Source organism: Apteryx mantelli, chromosome 18, assembly GCF_036417845.1.
Source record: "Apteryx mantelli isolate bAptMan1 chromosome 18, bAptMan1.hap1, whole genome shotgun sequence".
Classification (NCBI taxonomy): Eukaryota; Metazoa; Chordata; class Aves; order Apterygiformes; family Apterygidae; genus Apteryx; species Apteryx mantelli.
In genome coordinates this window covers 2,523,435-2,546,999 of record NC_089995.1, presented here as the reverse complement: position 1 = coordinate 2,546,999, position 23,565 = coordinate 2,523,435, and the positions used below count along the sequence as shown (strand labels likewise).

The window sequence follows — 23,565 nt, the reverse complement described above, 5'->3', positions numbered from 1 at the left end:
TCTTTGGAGATATTCAAAACCAGTTTGCACACGGTCCTGGGCAAGGTGCTGTAGGTGACCCTGCTTGAGCAGGGGTTTTGGACTAGATGATCTCCAGAGGTCTCTTCCAACCTCAACCATTCTGTGATTCTGTGAAACCCTCCCTCTGGTGCAGGCTTTAGACCAAGCACACGACATAATGAGAGAGGACATTCGAGGCCTATTATTTCTCACCATTGGCCAAGTATACACACACCACTGAAGTGGCTTGGCCCATATAGTACACCTGTCCTTCCTGCAATGGCCATTTCTCTAAAGGCAGCTCCTCACACCAGTCTGTATAGGAATTTGAAAAAGAAGGACTATTTGGGTTCCTGCTCCTTTGAAGTAGGTTGGCTCCTGCTCTCCACATCCTAAGAGTCTGACTGTATGAGCTGTGCCAGCTTCTTCAACAGACAATTTTTGTGAGTGTCTCTGGACCTTCAGACTGTGCTGGAGGAAGGGATCACTCTGCAGAGCCAAAGGAACATTTCCCAGTGCTGTAGAAGTTGCCATTCACTGAGGGTAAAAGGCCATACATAAAGTTGGCCCTACTCAGGTCAACATGGATGAATGTTCCACATGTCAGTGAAATGCACCCTGAAACTGCAGCACATGGATGCAGGCTTCTGTCTGCACTCTTCCTCAGTGTTTGGGCTATGGTACACATTAAAATCTGATGTGCTCCCCAAAGTACAAACCTCATGTCCATATTGCCACCTCTAGATGTTTGTAATTTGGATGCAGCACTACCACTGAACTCCAGCTGCCTAAAGTCCTACCTGGCAGCAGCAGGGTCCTTCTCAGGGAGAGCCCAGATGAGCTTATGTGCTTGATCTGTCAGAGGATGTTGTGGACTAATGCCAGGGGCTGAGCCAGGCACAAAATGCTGAGCTTGCTCCCAGAGCCCAGAACTCCTTGCGTGCACTCTAAAGTGTACCATACACAGCTGGTTGCCTCGGCATGGCCCCAAGGCGGCTCTGTCGGATAAGCGATGCAGACTTTCAGCATTTGCTCGTTGCTGCACTACAATGTAAAAGCAGGCAGTCTCTCCAGGCCATGAGACAGTATTATCATAGGAGCAGGAAAACAGAGTGCTGAGTGAGAATTCCTCAAGGCTGGAGCAGGAAAACTGGAATATGGACTTACCTTGCCACACCAGTTGGTTTCTAAGCCTTCTATCCCCATATTGTTTGTGCTCACTTTGGGAAGGAAAGGCTAGCAGAGAGACAGCAGGAACTGGGGCAGACTGGACTACTAACACACGAGCAGCACAAGGACCTACATCACTGGGGTCCCCTTTGCTCAGAGCAGGATCTTTGAGGGAATCCAGGTCCAGGCACTGTATTGCAACACAGGCAACTCCTGACACAAGAGAGGTGGGCCCATGGGAAACAGCAGGGTGGAGTGTACCTGCTAGCTATCTTCTATCCCAAAGATCCTCATCTAAATCTGCTTCCCACTCTTCCTACCTTTTGCTTCTTTCCAGGTCTTTCCTAATGCCAGCAAGAATACTGGTGTTTGTGAACTTGCAGGTTTGAGCCTCACACTGAAATCTGTTATTCTAGCGTACTATTGGGAATTTCATTGTCCTTTCTTAGGTGAACTTATGTTCAGGGACGACTTACAGGATTGAGTTGAATAAACTCCACATATTAAGCCTTTGCTGTTACATTGCTTTTGCTTATTGAAACTAATTAATATTCTATTTCTGTGAGAATTTAGATCTCTGCACCGCACCTTTTTTAAGCTAAAAATCTGCAAAGATAATTTTAGAAAAGAACTTCACAGTTATGTGTTTCTTGAAAGGAAAAAATTCTAGAAAATTCAGAGATGCAATAATTAATCATTGCTGCTGCTTTGGGCCACAGCAAAACAAAGATGATAAAGTTTCCACTAAAATAGGAACTTGTTGCCTAATTTTAGAAGGCTGTGCTAAAATGTCCTCATGATAAATAGAAATTTGAAGTCACACATTGGAGACAGAGGTATTGTGAGCTCCTCTGATCTCCTAAGCACTGCAGACTCTTTTGGCTCTCAAAATATTACTAACTATTCCTGTCCCTTAAATAATTTAAACCAAATGCTGCTTCTAGCAGAATCTAAATCCAGTATTTCTAATCTCTGGGAGACATAGGCCCAGGCCTCCAGTTTTGTGTACCAGTATGTCACCGATACCAGCACTTTAAGGCAAGCAAAGACTCTGAGCTCAGGAAGCCACACGTCAGTTCAAAAAGCCATGAAAAGTTGAGGCAGCAAAAAATGAGCCACTTGTTTGGCAGCAGTGTCACATACTGGAAGAGCAGCACTGTGAGACACAACAAATTAACAGATGCTGCTTAAGCACAATGGAGTCCATGAGGCAGCTTGGTACAGCTTCATCCCAAGTTAACATCAAACTGAGCTTTTTGAACATTACTGATTTAGTGCTTTGTCTTGCTTGTTTTCCCAAAAGCAACACCCAGATATTGTTCATTAAAATATTCATCAGTTTTATTAGCAGACAGAACATGTTTCGCAGCTTAAGATTTAAGAAAACATGCACAGAAATCTACAGGTAAGAGCCTAATAGAACAGTTGGCTTGGATAATTTCTTCAAATAGTGAATCACTCACACTAGCAGAAGGGCATCTTATTTATAGATTGATTACTAGTTGAAGTTTCAAAATTTTGATTTTTCTATCTTTGTCTCATTTGACAGGTATTTATAGCTTTAAAATAACCTCTTCATCTTCTAATCAATATGTTACCGGAACTGAGCTCCTTCAGCCTCTTAGTGTAAGGCAGGTTTTCAGATCTCAGTCATTTTCTGATCCACACCAATTTTTCAACATCACCTTGACATGTGGACACCAGAAGCAGGAACAGTATTTGGCAGCTGTCTCACTACCAGTATGTATGAATGCGATGCCACAACGCTAGTTCTGTTTATGTCAACATTGTTCTTCTTCAGTGTCTCGCTGGACATGCTTCTTCAGTCAGTTGCTACTATAGCCCTTAAACCCTTTCTGTAATCACTGTTTTACAAGTTTTTGTTTTTGTCTAGATTTGCAATGATGCTTTCGCTGTGTTGAAATGCAGGGAGCAGAATCCATCTCACTTAAATTTAGACTCCATCTCTCTTAAATTTAGACTTCCACTGTATCGAGCATCTGGACACTCCTAACAGTCAGGAGAGAAAAATACAGTACAAACTAGTACTTTAAAAAATCATGCCTGGCAATAACGACCTGGTAATTGTTTTGCCACTTTGCTCCATTTGCATACTGCCTTACCTCCAACAAGCTGCTATGCACAAGTGAAAATTTCTTCCACATAAACTATTTTGAACTTTGTGGCACCTATGGCTACCTTTACTGCTATCTACCAGATCGCTTTTTCCTGGAAAAGCTCAGAGTGGTCTCAGCGGTGTCTTCTGTGGTTCAAGTACTTTTCTCCCGCTCCTCACAGGCATTGCTGTTGCCACAGGTCCTCCCTGCTGAGCCAGAGAAGGGTCTGCAGGGAAGAGCATTTAGGAGGTCGAACCTCCCTGGCTTATAAAAGACTCAGGCAGGAAGGGGCCTCTGGAAGTCTCCAGTCCAACTCCAGGGCCAGGCCAGGCTGCTCAGGGCCTTGCCCCTTGGCTTTTGAAGGCCTCTGAGGCCGGGACTCCCCCTCTCCGGCCGGGGCCCAGGGCTGCACGGCGCCCCAGGCCCCAGGGTCTCCTCGCAGCAGCGGAAATCCCTCCCGCGGCGCCGCGCAGCCGCTTCCCCTCCTTCTACCCCTGCGGCTGGGACAGCTAGGTGCACGCAGCTGGTACCGCTGCCGCCGCCGCCGCCCCGGGCCTGCCGCCGGCTCTGCCTCCCGCCGCCGCTCGGCTGCACGCTCCCCCGCCGCTGGCGCGGCCCGGGCGCTGCCGACACCTTGGCGGTCAGCGGGGGAGGGGACGGGGCGCCGTCGCTAGACCGGCCGCTCCCCCGCCGCAGAGCGGCCCCGGCCTAGCGCGGTCTCCCGCCGCCGGGCGCGGGCGGGCGGCAAGGCGCGGCCGGGGGAGCCGCTCCGCCCGCCCGGCCCGCCCCGCCTCGCGGCGCCCCGCGGCGCCAGGCCCCCGGCGCCGCCCGGCCCGGCCCGGCCCGGCTCGGCTCGGCTCGGCTCGGCTCGGGGCCGCCTGCGCGCCGGGGCGGGCCGCCAGGGGCAGGCGCGGCCGCCGAGCAGGCCCCGCCGCGGGGCCCGGCAGGCCGCGGGGCCGCCCGGGCACGGCTGGCGAGCGGGGCATGGAGGCCGGGGAGGCGGCGTGGGGCCAGGCCTCCCTGCGGCGCAGGCTGCAGAGCTCGCAGGAGGCGCAGCGCCGGCAGGCGGTGCTGGTGCAGAAGCTGCAGGCGAAGGTGAGGGACGGGGCGGGAAGCGGCGCCTTCCCCGGCGGCTGCCCGCGGCAGGCCCGCGCTCGCCGGGGACGGGTCGTGGTGGCGGGGCTGGGGTGCCCGGGCCGCCGGGCGGGCCCGGCCCTGCCCGGCCCAGGCGGCCGCGGCGGCGCCCGCTGCCCCGGTGGAGGCGGCTTGGCCGGGCCGGGCCAGGCCTCCCGGGGCTTGGCGGCGGGCCGGGGCCCAGCCCGGCGCTGCGGGGCCGCCGGAGCCACTGTGCCCGGCCCGCCAGGGACAGCTGCTTACGGCCACATGCTACGCTGTGGCATGCTCCTGGGCCCCTAGATAGGTTTTCCTGATTTTTTTTTCCTTTTCTTATTTAAATAAAGATGCCTGACTTGAAAACGCCTCTGTTTGGTCACCTTACTACAGTGAGACTTTTCCAGAGGTAGGAGTCGAGCCCGTGGAGGTATTTATGGGCAGCCTGTGGCAGCGGATCGCAGCTCTTGCCTCGTTCCCTCGCCGTGCAAGAGCCGCTGGCAGCAGAGAGGGTCTCTGAGCCTCGGCAGGCTTTGGGGGAGGCTGTGCCGTACCCAGCTCCGTTCCTGTGGTGTTCGCAGCGCTGTTGTAAGGGCATTTGGTCATGCCTTTGCTTTTCTTCTGCAGCTGAACATAACCCTGCATTTGATCACTACCGTGTGTACTTTTTAGCCAGGAAAGTTTTGTCCTGCTTTGATATGCGGGCAGCTTATCAGATGACATACTGGTCCTTATTGCTTTTTCACACTGTGGCAGTTCCTGTGAGACCCAGTCAGGTATGGGTACAGTAGGGCCTAAACTCCTTACAGCATGGTCCAGCTGAGAGCGAGCACACTGATGAGAGCGCCTGGAAGTGCTGTTGCCTGCTATAGTAGGCATCGGTCCCGCTACCCATGCTGCTGGCGGGGTGGAGGTATTTTTGTTTCGTTTTGTATGTTTTTACCCTATTGGTGTAAGAAAGCTGAAGTATTGTCTCTGGAGGTCTGGCTAAAAAGCCAAGCTGGTCAGCTGCACTCTTTCTTTTTCTGGGCTGAAAACTGAACATAGCAATTGCTTGCTGCGCTGCACTGTTTGAACTGGTCAGAACTACCTTTATTCAATAAATACTGAAAAGTAATGTAGTTCTGAAAACTTATCTCTCCAACTTCAAGAACCTACTGACCTTTTTGCCCATTAGAAATATTTGTTTCACTTTTTGTGAAATTAAAATAGGGAAATCCTTATGATTGTTTTTTCAAATGACTAATTGCTCAGACAAAAAGGAGCTCGAATGCTTAAAAGATACAACCTGAATGGTTGGACAACGTTTGCCATCTTATGGAAATGTCTTTGGAAAGCAAAGCTAATAGCAAATAGATGATAAAAGCACATTTCTTCCTCCAAGCAGTGCAGAGGAGTTCTATTTATTCCATTTTCAGTTTCTGCCAACTTGTTTTCCACCTGCTTTGAGTATTTCATGAGGGGACTTCTGCTTGTTCTCAGTCCATTGGTATTCAGAGACCTGGGCGTTCTGAAGAAAGGCTTTCCCTTTTATGTGATCATTTTCACTGTTTATCAGGGCTTTCTCTTTCCCTTTGTTTAATTGTATTCATGCTATTTGGCTGTGTAGCAAGAAATTGCTTTTTTTGTTTGATGAGCCTGAGTATAGTGATGAGCCTATACTGATGGTATAGGAAGTATTAATTGGTTCACAGGAAGCTTACAATTACTGGGGCATGCTAAGTCACTTCACAAATTTTTAGTTCCAAGCCTGCTATTAAACATGGCATAGCTAGGATTTTGCACAGGTTTTTCTGTTGGCAACTCTTTCTGGATTTAATGTGGTTTGTTTAGATCTTACCAGTGTGATCGTCAGTCTTATAGGTATGGCTGGCCTGGCACGGCTGTCTAAGTCTTGTCTCATTGTTCTGCTTGCCATCACTGCCTTAGGATGAACAGGTAGTACTATGTATAAAAGAATCCCTTTTTCGTTTGGATAAAAGTGAAGCTTCTGTATAAGACTAATGACTTCTTGTTGACTGTGTCAGCGGTAATGTGAAATGTACTGTGCCCTGGCTGTAAAGACTTAGGGAGAAGCTAATGCAGGAGGAACTCAGTCTGTAACAAGCTTCATTCACTCATCCTAATTCTATTTATCCATCTAGGTGCTGCAGTACCGGACCTGGTGTCGAGAGTTGGAGCAGCGACTGGAAGCAGGAGGGGTGAGTTTGTAGGTAGTTAACTAAAGACAGTGTATGCAGTATTCGTTAACACAGATAAAGGATCCTTGAAGCAAAGACAGAGGAAAATATGATTTTGCTGACGTGAGAATTTAAAGAAGTACTACAAGTTTGCACTTCAGTGTTTTGTCCACTGGCCATTCTCAGAGCAGCCAGTAATCTCAGAAATGCCAGTCCAGAAAACCCTGTCAAGAAGGATCTTAATTTTGTGAAGGCATGCTTGAGTGCTAAAGTAATATTTGTATTTAGTCTCAGGGAAGGGGTGTACTGCTTGTTTAATTACAGCCATTTCAGAATAAGAATCACTCTCAACATAGCATCTTGGAATGGAAGAATGGTGGCATTCAATATACAGGGCTGGGTCCGTACCTTTTCTTCTGCTTCGTGGCTAAAATAAACCTAGGAGACAGAGAATAGGAGAGTATGTATTCCCAAGCTTTAAGTCTTAAGTGAGCACTCATGGTCATGAGCTGAGGATAGCTAACTGTGAGAGTGCAAAAATGGGAAACTGAGGAATGCTGCTCACGTTGAATAACATCCTTCACCTCCCTTCTTCTCTGTAGTCATCACATGCCTGAAAGAAGCCATAAGCTCCTAAGGTTCCAGACAGATGGAGGGGAAAGCAGAAATGAACAGGACACAAGGATTTGACTAAACATTTCCTTTCTTGTCAAGGGACCCCTTCCAGACAGGTGGGAAGCCACTGAAGACCATAGCCTGGAGAACGCACTGTTCCAGTTGGAAGAGGAGCAGCAAAGGTAAAAGGAAGAAGCAACACCTCATGCTTGGTATCCTGGATACTCATAGAAGTGAGGGAAAACCCATCAGTGTTACCTAGTCTCCCCAGAAGAAACAGTTGGGCAGGCCATTTCAAAAGGAGAAAGGTCCGAAGAAGGTCCAAAGTCCATTTCGTGGTGCAATAATCGTATTGTGTGCTGAATGGCTCTGTTTTGAGCGGGTGGTTGGTCCAGGTGACCTCCAGAGGTCCTTTTCCAGCCTAAATTATTCTGTAATTCTAGAGGTGAGCAACTCAGCAAAGCCTTGTTTTATATTGAGAATCAAGCCCTAACATCCTGAGCTTTTCATGGAGCAGGTGTTTTCCTGCTTGGTTTAGAATTTTATTTTATCTGAATAGCATATCCTGTACTTGTATCAGAGTCTTCTGGTAGAGTACTTGACGCTGCAGGCATCCTTTGTCACAATTCCTTTTTCTGCTGTTCTTTTTTCCTCTGCCAAAAAAAAAAATTGTGTGTGGTGTAAAATGGATCTGTATGCTGCGTTGCATGTGTTGTAAGCTAAGGCGGGGGAAGCACAGCTCCTGTTTTGATCCAGGAACAGTGAGTTTTGTGCTTGTTCACAGGACAGCAATTGTTAAAGGTTTGTTCATGAAGGATTCCTTGGATGGGATAGTAGGTTGTGGCCCCAAAGTCATTGACCTGCAGTGCTTGACCTTTATGTTCATTATAGTGGACACATTTAAAGTCTTTCTGAGGGCTGCAAATGACCAGCATCTGCACTTTGGGAATCCTGTGAAAGTTCATTCCAATCTTCAATTGCAAGTTCCACAGAGAGCTGTTTTCCCTATGTATGCAATTCTGCCTTTGTGGTGTGCAGTTCACTGGATCAATAAAGTGTGGTTTTTACTTCAGATCTTACACAGTATATAGGACAAGGATAGGGAGAGGCTTAACAAGAAGGTGATGGCAGAGGTAGGTTGCAAGGGAAAAGGATATTGAAACTTAGACATAAGAGTGGAAGAGGAGGTGGTCAGGACAATGCTAGAGAAAGATGATACATCAGAATCTTGTAATGAGAAGAAAATGGAGAGGTGACCAGACAGAACAAAAAGAAGTCAAAAAGTTACATGTGGGCATCATGAAAGTTGAAGGGAAAACTGAAGTTGTAGGTGGAAATTAAAGGTTTAGAGCAAGGAGAAGGAAAGAGGGGTTTGCAGAAAGAGAGTCTCTTTATTATTCCTGGAAAGCACTTTGACTACCTCTCAGCTTGAGGAGAAAGTCAGTTTTGAGGGAGTTGGAAAGGCACAGGGATGCTACATGTGGATGGTGATTTTTGAGTGTGCTCATTGCTGTTTCTCTTTTTCCAAGGTGTGAGAGTCTGGCTGAAGTGAACACCCTCTTGCGGGAGCACCTAGATAAAGCAAATGAGGTGAATTCAGCTCTTAAAGAAGATGTTGGAAAACTGACAGCAGATTGGATGAGGGCCCGGGAGGAGCTGGAATTGAAGGAGAATGAATGGCGCAATGAACGTGAGGTAAGGGTAAACTAGAGGAATGTCAAATGTGATGCCAGACAGGAATGAGAATACAATTTATTCCTAGCACAGAGAGCTTGCTGTGTGAAAGTTGTTGCTGCATTGAGGATGTGTTGGTGTTGGCTACCGGAACACAAGGGTGTGAGATGGAGGAGCATCAGCAAATTGTAGTGATCAAAGATGCCTATCTGCTGCAGCTATGCAGCTGAGTCTTAAAGACAAATGCTTGTTGTTTTTGGACACTGTAGAGCAGTCGTCGCACATGAACTCTCCTTTATTTATTTATTTATTTATATTAGTTCTTAAATCTCTGTCTACAGCAGTGGAGTCCAGAGAGGTTTGTGTGTTTTCAGATTCAGAGTAGCCATCCCTTACTAGCAGCCTATTGCAAACAGGACCCACAGTGGTGGGGCTTGTTTTTGTCTTCCTCCAGTAAGACTGTTGGACATCACTGCAGGGTGAGGTGATGAGTCATGATGAGTTTGCTGTGTTGAGATGCCCTACAGCAGGAGAAATTTGGATGTTCCCCTTCTTTGAAGTTAGGTGGCAAGTCTACTGAGGATGCTTATGTGGTGCCTATTCAGTCCTTGATGCCCCCGTTGGAACTGTTATTAAAGGAGATCTGGTGATAAGAGGTGTACTGTCTCATATCTGGAAGACTTGCACAGTGAGAGTGAAGGCTGAACTGGCATTTGTTTTTTGTCTCTGCATTTTTAGTTTTATGACAGCTACCTAAAAGGTGAACATAACCGTCTTCTCAGCCTATGGCGCCAGGTGGTGACCTTTCGCCGTCATTTCCTAGAAATGAAGACTGCCACTGACAGGTAAGTAGTAGTTAAAGTTAGATCTCTTGTAGAAAATATGTAGCTTCCCTCCACACCTGGTTTTTGAGCCTTGATGTTACTCTAGTTAGAGCTAAAGATAGGGTTACTCCTTTGGTAGCCTGAAGTAAAGCAATTAAGCATGTTATAGACTGTTTTCAGAAGCATGTTGTCTGATGCTGGATTTCAAATTAAACAGAGGGGCTTGGGCTATAAGGAATGTAGAGGCCCTAAATGGCTGAACTTGACTGTTAATATTTGGGCATGTTAACACAGACACAGGCACGTATGGACACATTGGAAGGGAGTGGACTCATCAAGCCCTACTGTGTGCAGTATATAATGCAGTCCCTTTTATAAAATGGTAAAAACTTATCTTAAATCTCACTAGATTTCTTGTTTCACTGCTTCTGATGGAAATATAATTCATGATTATATTTTTTTCCTTCTCATTTCCAGCTTACATTTATTTTATTTGGTTTGTATCCACTTATTCCTGTGTCAACGTTATTGAGAGGAAAAAATAGCTTCCATACCCTGCTATTGCATTTATCCAGTTTACACTGCTTAGTTTGGTGCCTCCTTTTATTATTGTTTTCTTCCTTCTCAGGTTTTCTGAGGTTCTTTGGCAGTGCTTTGTCATGGTTGCCTTCTATGCAAATGATAATTGCGTAGCATTAATACTATTTTCTTTTGGTGTAAGCATGCAATTTCAAACTGTGGGTTACTTTCATCCATTTGTCTTATTTGGTTATAAGCTTTCTTTAGTGTACAGAGTATGTCTGACCTACTCATTAATTCTTGCATAATTTGTGCTTTTCTATTACAGCATTCTAGGATTAGGCTTCTTACACCATCCTTCTGAAATGGTTATTTATGTGGATATTTTCATGAGCCTGTTAGCAGTCCGGGTGGTCATACTGATAGGTCACTTAAGGCTGATACCCTGTCTGTAGAAGCTGGGGACGTTGAAAAAATTCCTTACATCTATTAATGATGGTAATGATTAGAGTATATTAATAATATTCAACAAGATCAGCAATTAATAAGAGTAGTTAGAAATCCTTGAAGCCTTCTGGCTGTACCATACCCCATCTCTGGGGAGGAAATGGACTTATTCCTCAACTATCAAGATGTGTCCTGATCCCGCAGTGTCAGATGAATGATTCCTCCCTACAGAAGATGTAATCTTTCCTGTCAGCTTGTACTGTTGCCCAGTTATGCACTTCAAAAGTGAATTGGCTGATAAAAATGGTGGTGTGAGCATTAGCTCTTCTATTTATTTTTTCTCAGAGATTTGTCAGAACTGAAGGCAGAGCAGATGAGGCTTTCTGGGTCTATACTTGTCAACTGCTTCCAGCTAAATTCTGGCGTACAGCTCTGGGAGTCCCTCACTTTGGGAAGACCTGTCATAAAGGATCAGGCACAGAAAGAGGTGGAAAAGGAAATAAACCAGAAGACCTCGGAAGTGATGGGCTTTCAAGTTAAGGGGGACTTTGAGAAGAAGGAGCTTCAAGACAAGTAAATATGTTTTAAACTTTGCTATTACCATCACTATCTTTTTTGACTGCTTCTTGGATTCACAGATAGGCTGTGTTCATGTTCAAAACATGCCCATTCTGTATAACCTTGTTTCAGTCGGTGGTCAAATTATTGCCTTTAAGGAAAGGGAGTGGGAAAGAGGTCTGACTAACAGAAACTCTTCTGAGTCAGATAAGACTGGAAGAAAGGTTGTATATTATAATGTATTTGCAGTTAACTGATTCATGGTGAAAAATTCAGACTAGTACCAACAGAGTTCTATTTCTTGTACAGCCCTCTTGCTATCCAGGACTGCACCCAAGGAGCTAGGAAGAATTCACACAGGACCATCATAAGCTGTGTAGCACCTCTGTACTGATTTTTCCTTGCAAGATTGACTGCTGAAGTCTTTTGGGGGCACGAAGGGCCTTTTTGCAATATGTAGCATATTAACCTGTAGAGATTAAAGCTGCTCTTGCTATATTTTCTGGGTTGAACTTTCTCTGCTGTGCCTCTGGGAGCTGCTTTGTCCTTTAACAGCTGGTGGTGTGCAAAGCTTTTGGAATGGCATGTGGACCTTCTCTTCTCAGGGTGATGGAGCTCTCAGCCTTGCTTGTACAGTCTCAGAAGCAGAATGAGGAGAAGGAGAAGACCATGAAGACACTTAACGACACTGTGGAGATTCTAGTATGTTTTACGTTTATCTGGGAGATAGCCCAGTGTCTGCTTGGTCTGAGTGGTTTGTTCTCCAGCCTTAGCACAAAGAGGTGTGGCTTTTTTGAGAGAAATGGTGATAGAAATGCTAACTGTATGAAAACATGAGGTGTATTGCCAAAATATTTGTTGTGTGTTTGGCAAATCTGGAACCAGTCCATGTGCAGGCAAGGGCAGGGGAGGTGCAGACAATTCAGGTGTCTTCATCAGAGGACTTATATCAATGCTGTTTTGCCTCTGCCTCTAAGTCTCTAGTGACCGAAGTTACTTGGAACTGACAGTTTCTTGACAGTCTGTAAGAACTAGTTACTGGTGTTTCTCTCATTAGTTTTAGCAAAGAAAGAATTAAATGGATATGGAAAGTAATATGCTGGAATCACTAGGACTGAGGCTTATCAGCATGACAGTGCTGCTGAAGTTAAGAATGCTACAGGGTGAGTGTCTCTTCCATATCCACCCTTCCTTTATTCTGCTCTCAGGAGGCAAGTCGGTTGGAGGTAGAATATGAAGCTTCATTGACTAAAAATGCTAAAGAAGAGAATCTTTCTCTTCAGAAGTTGATAAAAGATATCATTGAGGTGAGTACAGAGTTGGCACCACATCCCTGTAAATTTGGTTAAAACATTTCTGATGAATGGTATAGAAAAGCATGTGGAAAAGATATACATATTGTAAGGCCAGAAGTCTGTCCAGAAAAAAAATCATTAAAACTGCAGTTACTCTTTTATTTAACAATATTACCAATTAACATTATTACCAATTAACAATATTATTATTATATTTATCTATACCGGGGTTTATGTCATCACTGTGATTTCTTATATTTTGGCCAACCTCTAAAAATTGTCTTAGGATTTCCCTTATGTCTTTCATGCATCATATTATTTTCCTGTTCAAAAGCCAGTGATAGCTATGTACTACTTTTATCTTCCACTTCCTATGTTTTTGACATTGTCTTCAGTTCACCTTCAACTCGGATAGGCTTTTATCAAAAATTGCCTTCTTTGTTGATTTATATAGTTGCGGGTTTTGTCTGCCTTTTCTGTTTTTCTTCAGCAACTCTTCTATTCTTTATCTACTCTGTTTCATACAGACCTACCCTCTGGTCCATGGCTTTTCCAGGAGACCTTTGGATTTTTTTCCCTGGTTCAAGGAATAGACTGGCCTTGAAACAGACCGCTTTTGGGGTTTATTTTCCAACCGGTCTGGATTCCTGTTTTCTTTGAGCTCCTGTTACAGGGTCACCTATTTAAGCTTCTGTGCTGGAATTTAATTACTACTGGCTGTTTAATTTTTATACCACTTTTCTCATGTAAACCTGTTATAACTTCAGAGTTGGCTGTCCTGTGGCTCTTCAAATGAGCCCCTAGACATTTCACTGCCTTTGCCTTCCCTGTTCTGCTCAGGTCTTCTCTTGGACTGTGCTTTCTGAATGACTACGTAACATTTCTGTTCCAGTGTTGCTTGGAGGCTTCCCAAACCCTCCTTGAGCAATGACTCTGTTCTTTGGATTTTTATTAAAGGTCACTTATTACATCAGTGCTCTTGCCAGCTCTGCTGCTTCCCTCTGCACTCACTGCCCATTATATCGCCAGAACCTTAACTGTGATTTACCCCTAAACTTCACCCTACACACAGGGGGGTTTTGTTATCAGGTCTTTTACACAGCCTCTCACAAAGTTGGTTCTTTTTCCTTATTTAGTCATTTTTATCCTTTTGTGCTACTGCTTGGAGTAATTATGAACATTTGCTATTTCATTACTGTTTTCCAGTAATCGTCAGCTGCCTTCTTCCTTGAGCAGTGTTAACATTCCTTTTCATTGATGTTTCTGATGTGTTCTGGTGGTGGTGTATGTGGCTCTAATAAGAGGAAGGAGACCAAAATCATTTCTGAGAGCTTCAAGAAACAGCATTCAAGCAGCCTACAGCCACTTCACATTTGTTTCTGCTCCCCTTGTTTATAGCAGCTGTATTCAGAAATCCCTGGAGCACTTGTGGTCACTGGGACAAAACTTCTTTATTCAGTGAAGAAATGAGTGGATCGAGTCTTTAATGACTCTAGGGTGAAGTTAGGGAAGGACAACTAGATAAAGAAAACTGAGTAATATGAGTGAAGAATAACAACTTGATGTGGGCTTTCAGGTGGTGTTAGATGACAGTGACAGCACAGTCAGCAACATCTGCACTGACAGTTCTCAGCACCCAGGATCTAGCAGCATCCCCTCTTACCTGAGCTCCGGCAATGCAGAGCACGCCCTTGTATTGGTGCAGGAAGTGCTGGCAAGGAGGCAAAGAGCAACACAGGTGAGAATTTCTGGTTGTCTTCACCACTGACCAGAGTCTCAGCAGCTAATGCCTCACTAGTTTTTCATTTACTCACCCAGTTTCCTTATAGCTGTCCCGCTCTTGCTACCTTATTGCCTTTCCAATCTCACCAGCTCTGCCTTCCACTGCTTTTTTCTCCTGATCTCCACCCCCTTATCACAGCTTTTGCTTTCAGGTGAGCTGTCCCTCTGCTTGCCTCCCCTCCAGGCTACCACATCTGGAGCTATCTTTCCTGCTCATTATTGCCTATTTGTGCTGTTTCCCTCCCTGTTCCTTGCAGGCCCTAAAAGAAGAGCTTTCTGCCAACCAGGACTCTATCAGTTTCCTGCAGCACCAGCACAAACAGCAGGAAGAAGAGTGCAAGAAGTTGCAGCAAAGGCTTGAGCAGCTGGAGGAGGAGTGTAAGTTGACCAGCAGCCAGCGGCAGCACCTCCAGTCTTTGGTAGAAGGACTCAGAAGGTGAGGATTTCATTCTTCTCCTGCATACTAGAGGTAATCTGCTTCCAGCTTTGGGAATTCAGAGGTGTTTAGGACAAAGAACTCGCCTGCCCTACAGCATGTGTGCATCTGTTCAGCATTTTGGCATTTTCCTGTCACTGTTTTTCATGCTCCAGTGTGATTCTAAGGCTGTCTTGGAGATTTAGAGTAGTGTTGGAATACCAGATGCCTCTCTCTCAATGCACTTCTTCTCTGGACTCTGTTCTTCAGGTGTCTTGTGTATAACCTGATTGGACAATGGCCTTTTCTTTAGCCACTGCTTCTCTTTGAATGAAGACAACACTTTCTCATTTTCTCTTTCCCTCCTCAGTTACCTTGTGAGGGGAAGAGCAAGTACATAGTCCCTCTCCACCCTGCTCTCCACAGCTCCGTCATAGAATGATGAAAATATGATCCATGACTATTCAGTCCTTCCCACTCTTGTAACTTGGCCTTGTCTCTGCAGTGACTGTGCAAGCCTAGAAAAAAACAGGGAAGAGCTACAGCAACAGCTCAAAGTAACTGAGCAAGAGGCCTGGCGCCTGCATCGAAGTAACACTGAACTGCAGCTGAAGGAAGATTCTGCCCAAGGGGAAAAGGTGGAGCAGCAGCAGACAACAGAAAGAGAGCGTCGGAATCGGGAGCTTCTGTGAGCCTTAAAGCTTTTTCTGGACAGGAGTGGGCATTGTTTGAATTTAGGAATTCCACTCACAGTAAAGGAGTGGATTTTGTCTGTTCATCAGTTGTAGTGTAGAAAGATGAGAGAATATGTGGGCAGGTCTGGGCACCTACTGACATACAGCACAGCTGCCTTCTTTTACTTTATGACCCTTTAAAGGGATCATTCTGAATCTGACCAGAGCTGTTGATGACAGGCATAAGTTGAAACAAGAGGTTCAGACTGGTTTTAAGGAAAACCTTTTTAACCCTGAGGACAATCAGGCAGTAGAACAGGTTGCCCAGAGAGGTTGTGCAGGTTCCATTTTTGGAAGTTTGCAAGACCAAATTGGATGCAGCCTTGAGCAACTTGGTCTGATCCCATAGCTGATCCTTCTTTGAGCAGAAGATTGGGCTAGACTTGTGGGGTCCCTTCCAACCTGAATTATCCTGTAACTATTGGTTTGGAAGTTCTCAAACCCACACCCTGAAAGATTGTTAGTTCTTTCATCATTTCACTGCTGAAGGCAAGAATAATTTGGGGAATATTAATCTGGACTCAAAAAGTATGTTTTACCCAGAGAAAAACTTTTGCTAAGACTTGTATCCAATGTATCAAAAAGGAGATAGGTTAACTGAAAGACAAGAAGCTGTTAAATTAAGAGTACCCAACATTTTTGAAAATATTTTGTTATTTTTTGGAAGCTTATTTTCCCTTCTTAAGGATGAGTGTTTCACCTACATCAGTGAAAAGGAGTGACACAGCTCTAGTCAGGAAATTCTAACAGTCTTTAGGTGCTAAATAGAAAGGTGTTGGAAATCATTCAAACTACCATATCTGGGATATAATATCTACTACTTTTGGAAATGATATTTCTGACATTAAAAAACTGTTTGCCTTTCCTCTTCTCATAGTCAGAAGGACTTAGCTGCGCTTGAAGCAAAACATTCATTATTACAGAGTGAGTTGGTAGTTGCGAGAGAGGCACTGGAGAAGTCTCACCTTCACAGAGACCTGCTGAAGCAAGAGAAACATGAGCTTACAATGGCACTGAAAAAGGTACGGTCACCTTATTCTTAGATCGCACTTGCGGGAGAGGGAGTTCTGATAGCAGGACCACTACAGATGCTGTTTCTGGCAGTATAAGAGAGGGAAAATGGTGTTCTCCTTGGAAAATGCTTTGATCGGACCATATGAGCTGTTTGGGAGAGTTAGTCCCCATGTGCATATTGGGAAGGCTGAACTGGGTGTGTGTCACGTATGTCAGAGACGCAAATGGGATCTGGAGTTGCTTGTTAAAGTCAGAGTTTTTCTGTCTTTGTTTTCATATTGTTATTTGGTCTCTTTAGGCAGAGCAGTCAGTAGCAGAGCTGACAGGAGCTCAGAATAAGCTGAGGACTGAAACAGCTGATCTGCATGTTGCAACAGCAAAGATGAGCAGTATTAATGAAGCTCTGGCATTAGATAAAGTGCAGCTGAACAAGCTTGTGTTACAGGTGAGCAGAGCTGCCAAGGATTCTGCCAGGTGCTTGTGTCCAGATGCTGCTCCTTTCCAGACTTTTTACCTTCAGACAGCATGGCTGTCTGAATATGAAGACACTATTGCTTTTTCTGCCCAAGCCAAACCTGGTACACAGTGCATCTTATTGTATTTTATTTCTTCTGTGCTTCTGTGATTGTAGCTGGAACAGGAGAATGAAGTCCTGTCAAGTAAAGTGGAAGAGATGGAGAAAGCAAAGATCTCTGTGCAGGAGAAGCTGAACTTGTGTAAAAGGATAAATGAAGAGCTCTGCACAGAGAAAGCCCAACTGGAGCAGCTGCTGAAGAAAGCAGAGGACCAACAGGAGGGACTACAGGTAAAACTGAGGATACTGGCAGAGGAGAAGGAAGAAACCCAAGAGAAGCTCAATCAGGTGAGACCAAAAGCCTGGTACTGGATGGGCATTGGGCTGCTTGGCTCAGTGAAGCTGAGTCTGCTGGGTTGTCCAGTGCTCTTGGCAATGAGACGCTTAGTTCTGCTGGAGGTCACAAGACCCTGCTTATTTCCTTTTGGACATGGATCAGTGGCTAGCAGAGATGCTCTGCAATTCTCTGAAGGACTGAGCTGTCCTCTGCTTTTACAGATTATTTTATCCGCTTGTCTGCTTTGGCCTCTTTGGCTTTTGACAAGCTGCAAAGAGCTTGTTTTCTGTTGTCTGTGAATCCTGAGCAAGGCTGCTACTGTCATCTGTGGCAAAAGAAGCAAACGGTGTAGTTCTTTGTCCTTTTCCCGAAGGGAGAAAATATGGGGTTATGTGTTTCCATTTGTGCTCTTTGCTATGAAGTCTGCAGCTCACAGAACTGTATTTGTTTTAGGCTTAATATGGGATGCAGAAAAGAGCTGCAAGTCAATTGCTGCTGACGTGTCCTTCTAAGGATGGGAATGACATCTTGCGCTTGCTGTTGAAATTATATTTTAAGACAGAAATGTAACTTTGAATTGGTAGAGTCTCTTTAGGCTTTGAGGAAGATGAGAAATAGGTGATCAGACAATACTGTTTACACTGGACCAACTGATTTTCACTATACCATAAAAACAGCTTGTGAAAGTTATATCACTGGAACAAACTAGGGAGTTTGTCATCATTTAAATGACTGTTTCATAATGTACAATCTTGGGTGTTATGGGATAACTCTGAGAGGAGAGTTGTTTCTCACAGTGTATTCTCTATTGGGTAGTCTTAGTTCTTGAGTATGTGGTATGTTGTTTGGCAAATATACAGCAGAGGTGTTATGCTGAAGAAAAACACTAAAATGTCATGGTTAATCTCCAAGCTTGAATGTCAGGAAGGTATATTAGGCAACTTACTTGTGTAGGACAAGTAAATAGTACTGTTGACATGAATTACTGTACAAGTAGAGTCTACCATCTCTTTGGCCACATTAGCCTGATTTTTGTAAATCACTAAAAGGCACTACTTGCCACAAGGGCTGTTTCCCTGCCAAGCATCACCTTTTTGCATCCAGCTACTTTACAAGCTAAAACAAAATGATCAAAGTGCCACCAGCTTTAGAAGGAGAAACCATGTTTATTTTCACTTTTTTCAGAGAGCAGAGTTGCTTTTGCCTAAACTTACCTGAAAATTTCCAGTACTGGAATAGATTCTGCCAGAATTTTGGCTTGCAAGGTGGTAGTTCTGGAAAATACAGATTTTTTTTTTTTCCTTCACAAAAACACATAGTCTGGGGTATGTACATTTGTCCTGAAGGAGCTGTTTGTTCCCAACTAACCCAATATGGCCATACGCATCATTTCCAAATTAACAGTCCCAGTGCCTTTTTGGCAGCCCAGTGTACTAGTGATATATAGAGATGTTCTTAGGCATTCAGCCCACAATACAGGACCTCTTTCTGCTGTAGCTGATTCAGAAGTGACACTGGCTAGTTCTGAACAGAACTTCAGAGAAATGACTGTAACTGCATTTTCTCCCACTTTCAGATTTGCCACCAGCAAGAGTCAGCTAGCAGTGATTTGGAGCAGTTGCGCCAGGAGTCCTCTCACCAAGCGGATGTTCTGGCCAAGATGTCTAGAGAGAAGGAAGTCCTGGTGCATGAGAACGCTGCCCTAGAGGTGCGACTGGCAGCTGTGGAACGGGACAGACAAGGCCTTTCAGAGCAGCTGGCAGAGACCAGGTAAAGACAGGGAGGAGGCCTTAAACAGGACATTATTTAAGGTCTGTAATTATAAAGGTGGTAGTCATTGCACAACCATTTACCAGATACTGCACCCTCTATGCTTTTCATAAGGCTTCACCTTCCATGGACAACAAGTTGAAGTATCTTGAGCAAAAAAAATTTTACCATGATTTGAATGTTATTTTTCTGACAGCTAAAGCTAGCAAAACTGTGATCCATGCCTACTTGCATGTTACTGAATGAAGTCCAAAGCAATCCAGTATGGTTCTTCAGTATCTGGTACCTTGGCTCTGCACTGAGTTGTAACTGAATCATGCTCTCTCTGCTTGCATCCAGATGTTTAATAGAGACTGAAACATCTTTTGTTTTTTTTTATTTCTTGTTCTGTGTGTTTGAACAGAGATTTTTCCCTATCAGGTAGTTTGACATGGGATCTTTAGGATTCAAGGCTATTGCACAGGACATCGAGTAGCACACTGCCATTTAGGGTGAAGCTAGAGGCTCATGCTGAAGTTCTTGAGAATACATAGTCTTCTGTTTCTGAGATAACTCCTGTTAACTGTGGTGCAGGACCTAGAGTTGGTTGTGCCAGCAACAGAGAAGCCTTTTTTGGATCCTCACTAGTCTTTGGGAATTCTTGCCTATCACTGTTGTGTGGGTCCTTTACTCCTGTACCACATGGCCTGCAGAGACAAGCATCATGGTGAAGTTACACAGGGACAGAACAAGATACTATGCTTCTGCTGTATCAGGTTTCCAAGACTGAATATGAAAAGTTCTGCCTTTCCAGCAAAGAGATATTGAGAGGTTTGTCCTCCTCTCGAGGTGGTTTTTAGAAGAGTTGTGAACTTGCAAAGTTACACAAATGACTTTTTAGAGATTGAGTTTCAGTCATGCTTCTTGAGTTTTGCCACTTCGCTCCAGAATATATTGTTAGCAAGGCTGATAAACACCATTTGACTCAATCTGTTACTTGAGTTTGCTCCAGATTTTCTCATTGGATCCAGCTAAATTATGTTCTGTCAATTATTGGGCTGTACTTCTGGGCTACAGCTTTTATTGTGGGGATTCGCTGCTTGCTTTCCTGGTTCAACATCCAGAGGAGAGCGCAACCAAAGCTGAAAGGTGGAAGATGATAGTTATGAACTTGAGCTGTCTATGGACAGCTCTTCACTCTCTTCCTGTGCCTTTAAAACTCATGTGGCTCTCCAGGTTTTATCAGTGCACAGGTGAAGTGGAGCACCATTTGGTCATATATACTCAGTATAAAAATTGACATGATAATAGAGAGATTGACAATATGTACTTTCTATTAAAAATTCAGCTCGTTCTCTCTTTTTTTTTTTTTTTAATCAGTAACAGCATCAGTCAAAAGAAGAGAGAAATCAGTTACGAAGAATCTTTGGCAATAAATAAAGCATTACCCAGAAAAATCGGCAACCACTCTCACCAAATGTTGTTCTCAAGACCCTTTTCCTCTCAGAATTTTGAACTCCTTCTCTATTCTGTTTTAGAGACTGACTTCTCTTTAGCCTTAAAATGGTGCACATTTACTTTGAACTGCCAGAGATTGACACAGTCGGAGTCGTGCTTTTTTTCTGCTTGCTTGAGGATATATCTTCCATTGTCTATCTGTGTAGTGAAATACTTCTATTTGGGGTTTTATTGCTGTAACACCCACATGCCCCTATACCTTTAATGATGTTATCTTGATTACATTTCTGTACTCGCAGTGAGGCAGTGCCACATATTGTGGGAAACTGGCACACAAGAATTCAAATTAGAGAAGGGAAGTCAGTTCAGCTCCTGGTTCAAAAATCCTGTGTGTCTCATAAACCAGTTGCTAGAAGGCTATGTGTGTAGCAATTCACATCTGCAGTGCTACAGCTTCCATTTTAGAATGACAAATCATTTAGGGGACTGCGTAGTGAGTAAGCAACACTTAAAAATAGCAGATTTTTCTCTTGAGCTTCCAACAATCTCAGCTGAGGGATATCTGCCTCTTTTTGCAGACAGTTCTTGTGCTAGCAGAATTAGTACAAATACCTCTAGAAGCATGAGATGTTACTATACATCTGGAATTTGAGGTATTCCTTCAGTCCCTTTTAAACTTAGGAAGTTTGGAAAATTGCCAGAATATGCCTACACTATAAGCAACATTAAAAAGTCACTAGTCAGCCAGGGAAATACTCTTATTTTACCCCCTTCAAAGCAAACCTGAGGTCCTGATACGATAACGGCTGTGAGCAGAGGATGGGCTTTTGCTTGCTGGCACAGACTTCGTCGACACAGCTACCTGTGTTTCATAGATCTGACAATAGCAACTTAAGATTTGGCTATTAAGATCAAACCAACCTGGGCTTTCTGTGTTACACTAGGTCATAAGTAAGGCCTGGACATGTCCTGGGAGGGGCCTGCATTGCTATTTTAAATGGTAGAAATATGTTTGCTGTCCATGAGTAGCCACGCAACGCATTTTCCGTACTCATTTGCAGAGATCTTGAACAACTTCTTACTGAAATAATTCCCTGTGGGTGTTATTAGCAAGAGACTTGTGTCCTTCCATATTTATAACTTGTAGGTCGATGAAGGAGATCCTGGAATCCAGCCTGTTTGAGGCTCAGCAGCACTTGTCTCAGCTGGAGGTCACCAGGAGTCAGCTGGAAATCCAACTTCATACAGTCACTCAGGCCAAGGAGGTGATACAAGGTAAGAGTTTCATGCGCTTTGTCTCTGGCTCTGGTCATCCTCCTACCTAGGGCTGATGATATGAAAATAATTGTCTGTCTGTGGTACAGTGCTTCTGAGGAGTAAGGGAGATGGAGACAGATCCCTTCTGCACCAAAATTCAAATGGCTTAAGGCTGGTAAAACTGGAGCCACTGTTTGTGTAGGCACAAGAGAGGGACTGAATCTCTTGCCATCTCTCTTGTTTGCAGGGGAAGTGAAGTGCCTTCATTGTGAGCTGGAAGCAGAGAGGTCTCGAATGAAGCAGGAACGGGAAAACATGGCACAGCAGCTCTTGCGGACAGAACAGCAGTATAACGATACCCTCAGGCTTCAGCAAACTGATCATGAAGTGGAAATAAACAAGCTCCTGCAAGACCTGGTAGGAAACAACATGGCCCCAATCTGAGGACATAGGCAATGACTTTGAATTCTTCAGGAAGGTTCATGGGCTGGCTTTAGATGAACAATAGTGTGAGTGCGAGAAATAGCACTAATTATCTGTTACAGGCCACGTGTCGCTAGGACCAGGCAGCAGAGCCAGTGTCTCATATTTGAATTGTGGGCATGCGATTTGTGGGCATGCGAAGGCCCACATGACTATATAGGGGACAGTGAATGCAACTAGATGTTCAGTGTGGGCCTAAGATGAATTCAGCAATTAATTGTATGCAGAAGGTTGGGTGAGCTCTGTGCAAAGCCTGACAGCAAGGAGGTAGGCTCTATCCAGATTCCTGATTACCTTGAAGTAGACTCCTAACGTTCCTGCCAACTGCAATCACAGAAACTTTTCTCCTTTCTTTCTGTCTTTTCCCGGTTGGCAGAGTTCTTATCTTTGTACTTAAAGCATTTGGAACAGGTTCCTTATTCCTGGTACTTCAGTTTCTGGCCTGTCTTGTGAATAGGGCATCGGGATATAGGCCTTTTCCTCACCCTGCAGTCAGTCTACATCTTTTCTTTGATGAAAATGGAGTTGAGCTTCAAAAATAGAGACTGTGAGAAGAGAGAGAAATCCTGAGGACAGATATGCTAGGAAACAGGCAGCCATCAGACAGGGGAAGGTAACATCTCGTCCTGTTCCACCTGCTGACCTTCCTTTTACGTTCCTTGGTAGGACAGCATTTATGTAGGACACAAGGCCACTACTGTGTGCTGTTCAAGTGGGGGTTTGTGGGAGGGATTATGCTTCATGTGTTTGTGAAGAGGTTGGATAGGACTTCATCTTGAAGTCTTTTCCTCCACTCATCAGGCAAGTGAGCGGGAAGGGCATCATTCAGAGCTACGGGAGATGCTGGAGCGCTGGGATAAGGAGAAAGCAGAGGCAGAAGGAGAGCACAAGAAGAAGCTGTTGGATATGAGGCAGAAGGTTGCTACCATGCAAGTTCAGCAAGAAGAGGAACGAAATAGAGCTGAAACTGCCAAGAAAGAGGTAAAGAGCCTGAATGGAGAATACGTGTATTTTTACTTTTCTGGGCTCCTTATTAGTGGTGCTCCCCTTGACACTGTGTGTCTGGCTAGAGGTCTCTCTTGGATGCCTTTTTGTGTACCAAAGTGGAGCCTTAGCAACCAAGCTGAAAGAAGTCACCTGTACAGTGAGATACAGAAAACATGGAGATACGGTAACTGGTTGGGTATTGGGCTGTGTGGAGCATGCCCTTGTGTCCCTATTTTCCTGATGTATTTGAGGTGTTTTCTCTATTGAATTTGGTGATGTGAAAGGCATGCAGGGCTATGTTTGGGAGTAAGAATGAGACCGCTCTT

The 23,565-nt window shown here is 44.6% G+C and overlaps 1 protein-coding gene across 5 annotated transcripts in view; it reads left to right on the top strand.

The window, feature by feature from the left end:
- The first annotated feature begins 4,263 nt into the window (after nt 1-4,263).
- CEP250 (centrosomal protein 250) overlaps nt 4,264-23,565 on the top strand; it is a 37,901-nt gene continuing 18,599 nt past the window's right edge. For 4 of the 5 annotated variants that reach the window (XM_067307939.1, XM_067307938.1, XM_067307937.1 and 1 more), the window contains exons 1-18: nt 4,264-4,382; nt 6,542-6,598; nt 7,292-7,374; nt 8,722-8,887; nt 9,605-9,711; nt 11,002-11,229; nt 11,820-11,916; nt 12,423-12,521; nt 14,086-14,247; nt 14,549-14,727; nt 15,212-15,394; nt 16,318-16,462; nt 16,753-16,899; nt 17,086-17,316; nt 18,882-19,075; nt 21,660-21,787; nt 22,017-22,186; nt 23,054-23,233. In XM_067307939.1, the coding sequence (XP_067164040.1) occupies nt 4,272-4,382; nt 6,542-6,598; nt 7,292-7,374; nt 8,722-8,887; nt 9,605-9,711; nt 11,002-11,229; nt 11,820-11,916; nt 12,423-12,521; nt 14,086-14,247; nt 14,549-14,727; nt 15,212-15,394; nt 16,318-16,462; nt 16,753-16,899; nt 17,086-17,316; nt 18,882-19,075; nt 21,660-21,787; nt 22,017-22,186; nt 23,054-23,233 (2,667 nt within the window). In that variant the 5' untranslated portion in view covers nt 4,264-4,271. Of the gene's footprint in view, nt 4,383-6,541; nt 6,599-7,291; nt 7,375-8,721; nt 8,888-9,604; nt 9,712-11,001; nt 11,230-11,819; nt 11,917-12,422; nt 12,522-14,085; nt 14,248-14,548; nt 14,728-15,211; nt 15,395-16,317; nt 16,463-16,752; nt 16,900-17,085; nt 17,317-18,881; nt 19,076-21,659; nt 21,788-22,016; nt 22,187-23,053; nt 23,234-23,565 lie in introns of those variants that run through there. The other variant, XM_067307936.1, reaches the window with a different exon arrangement.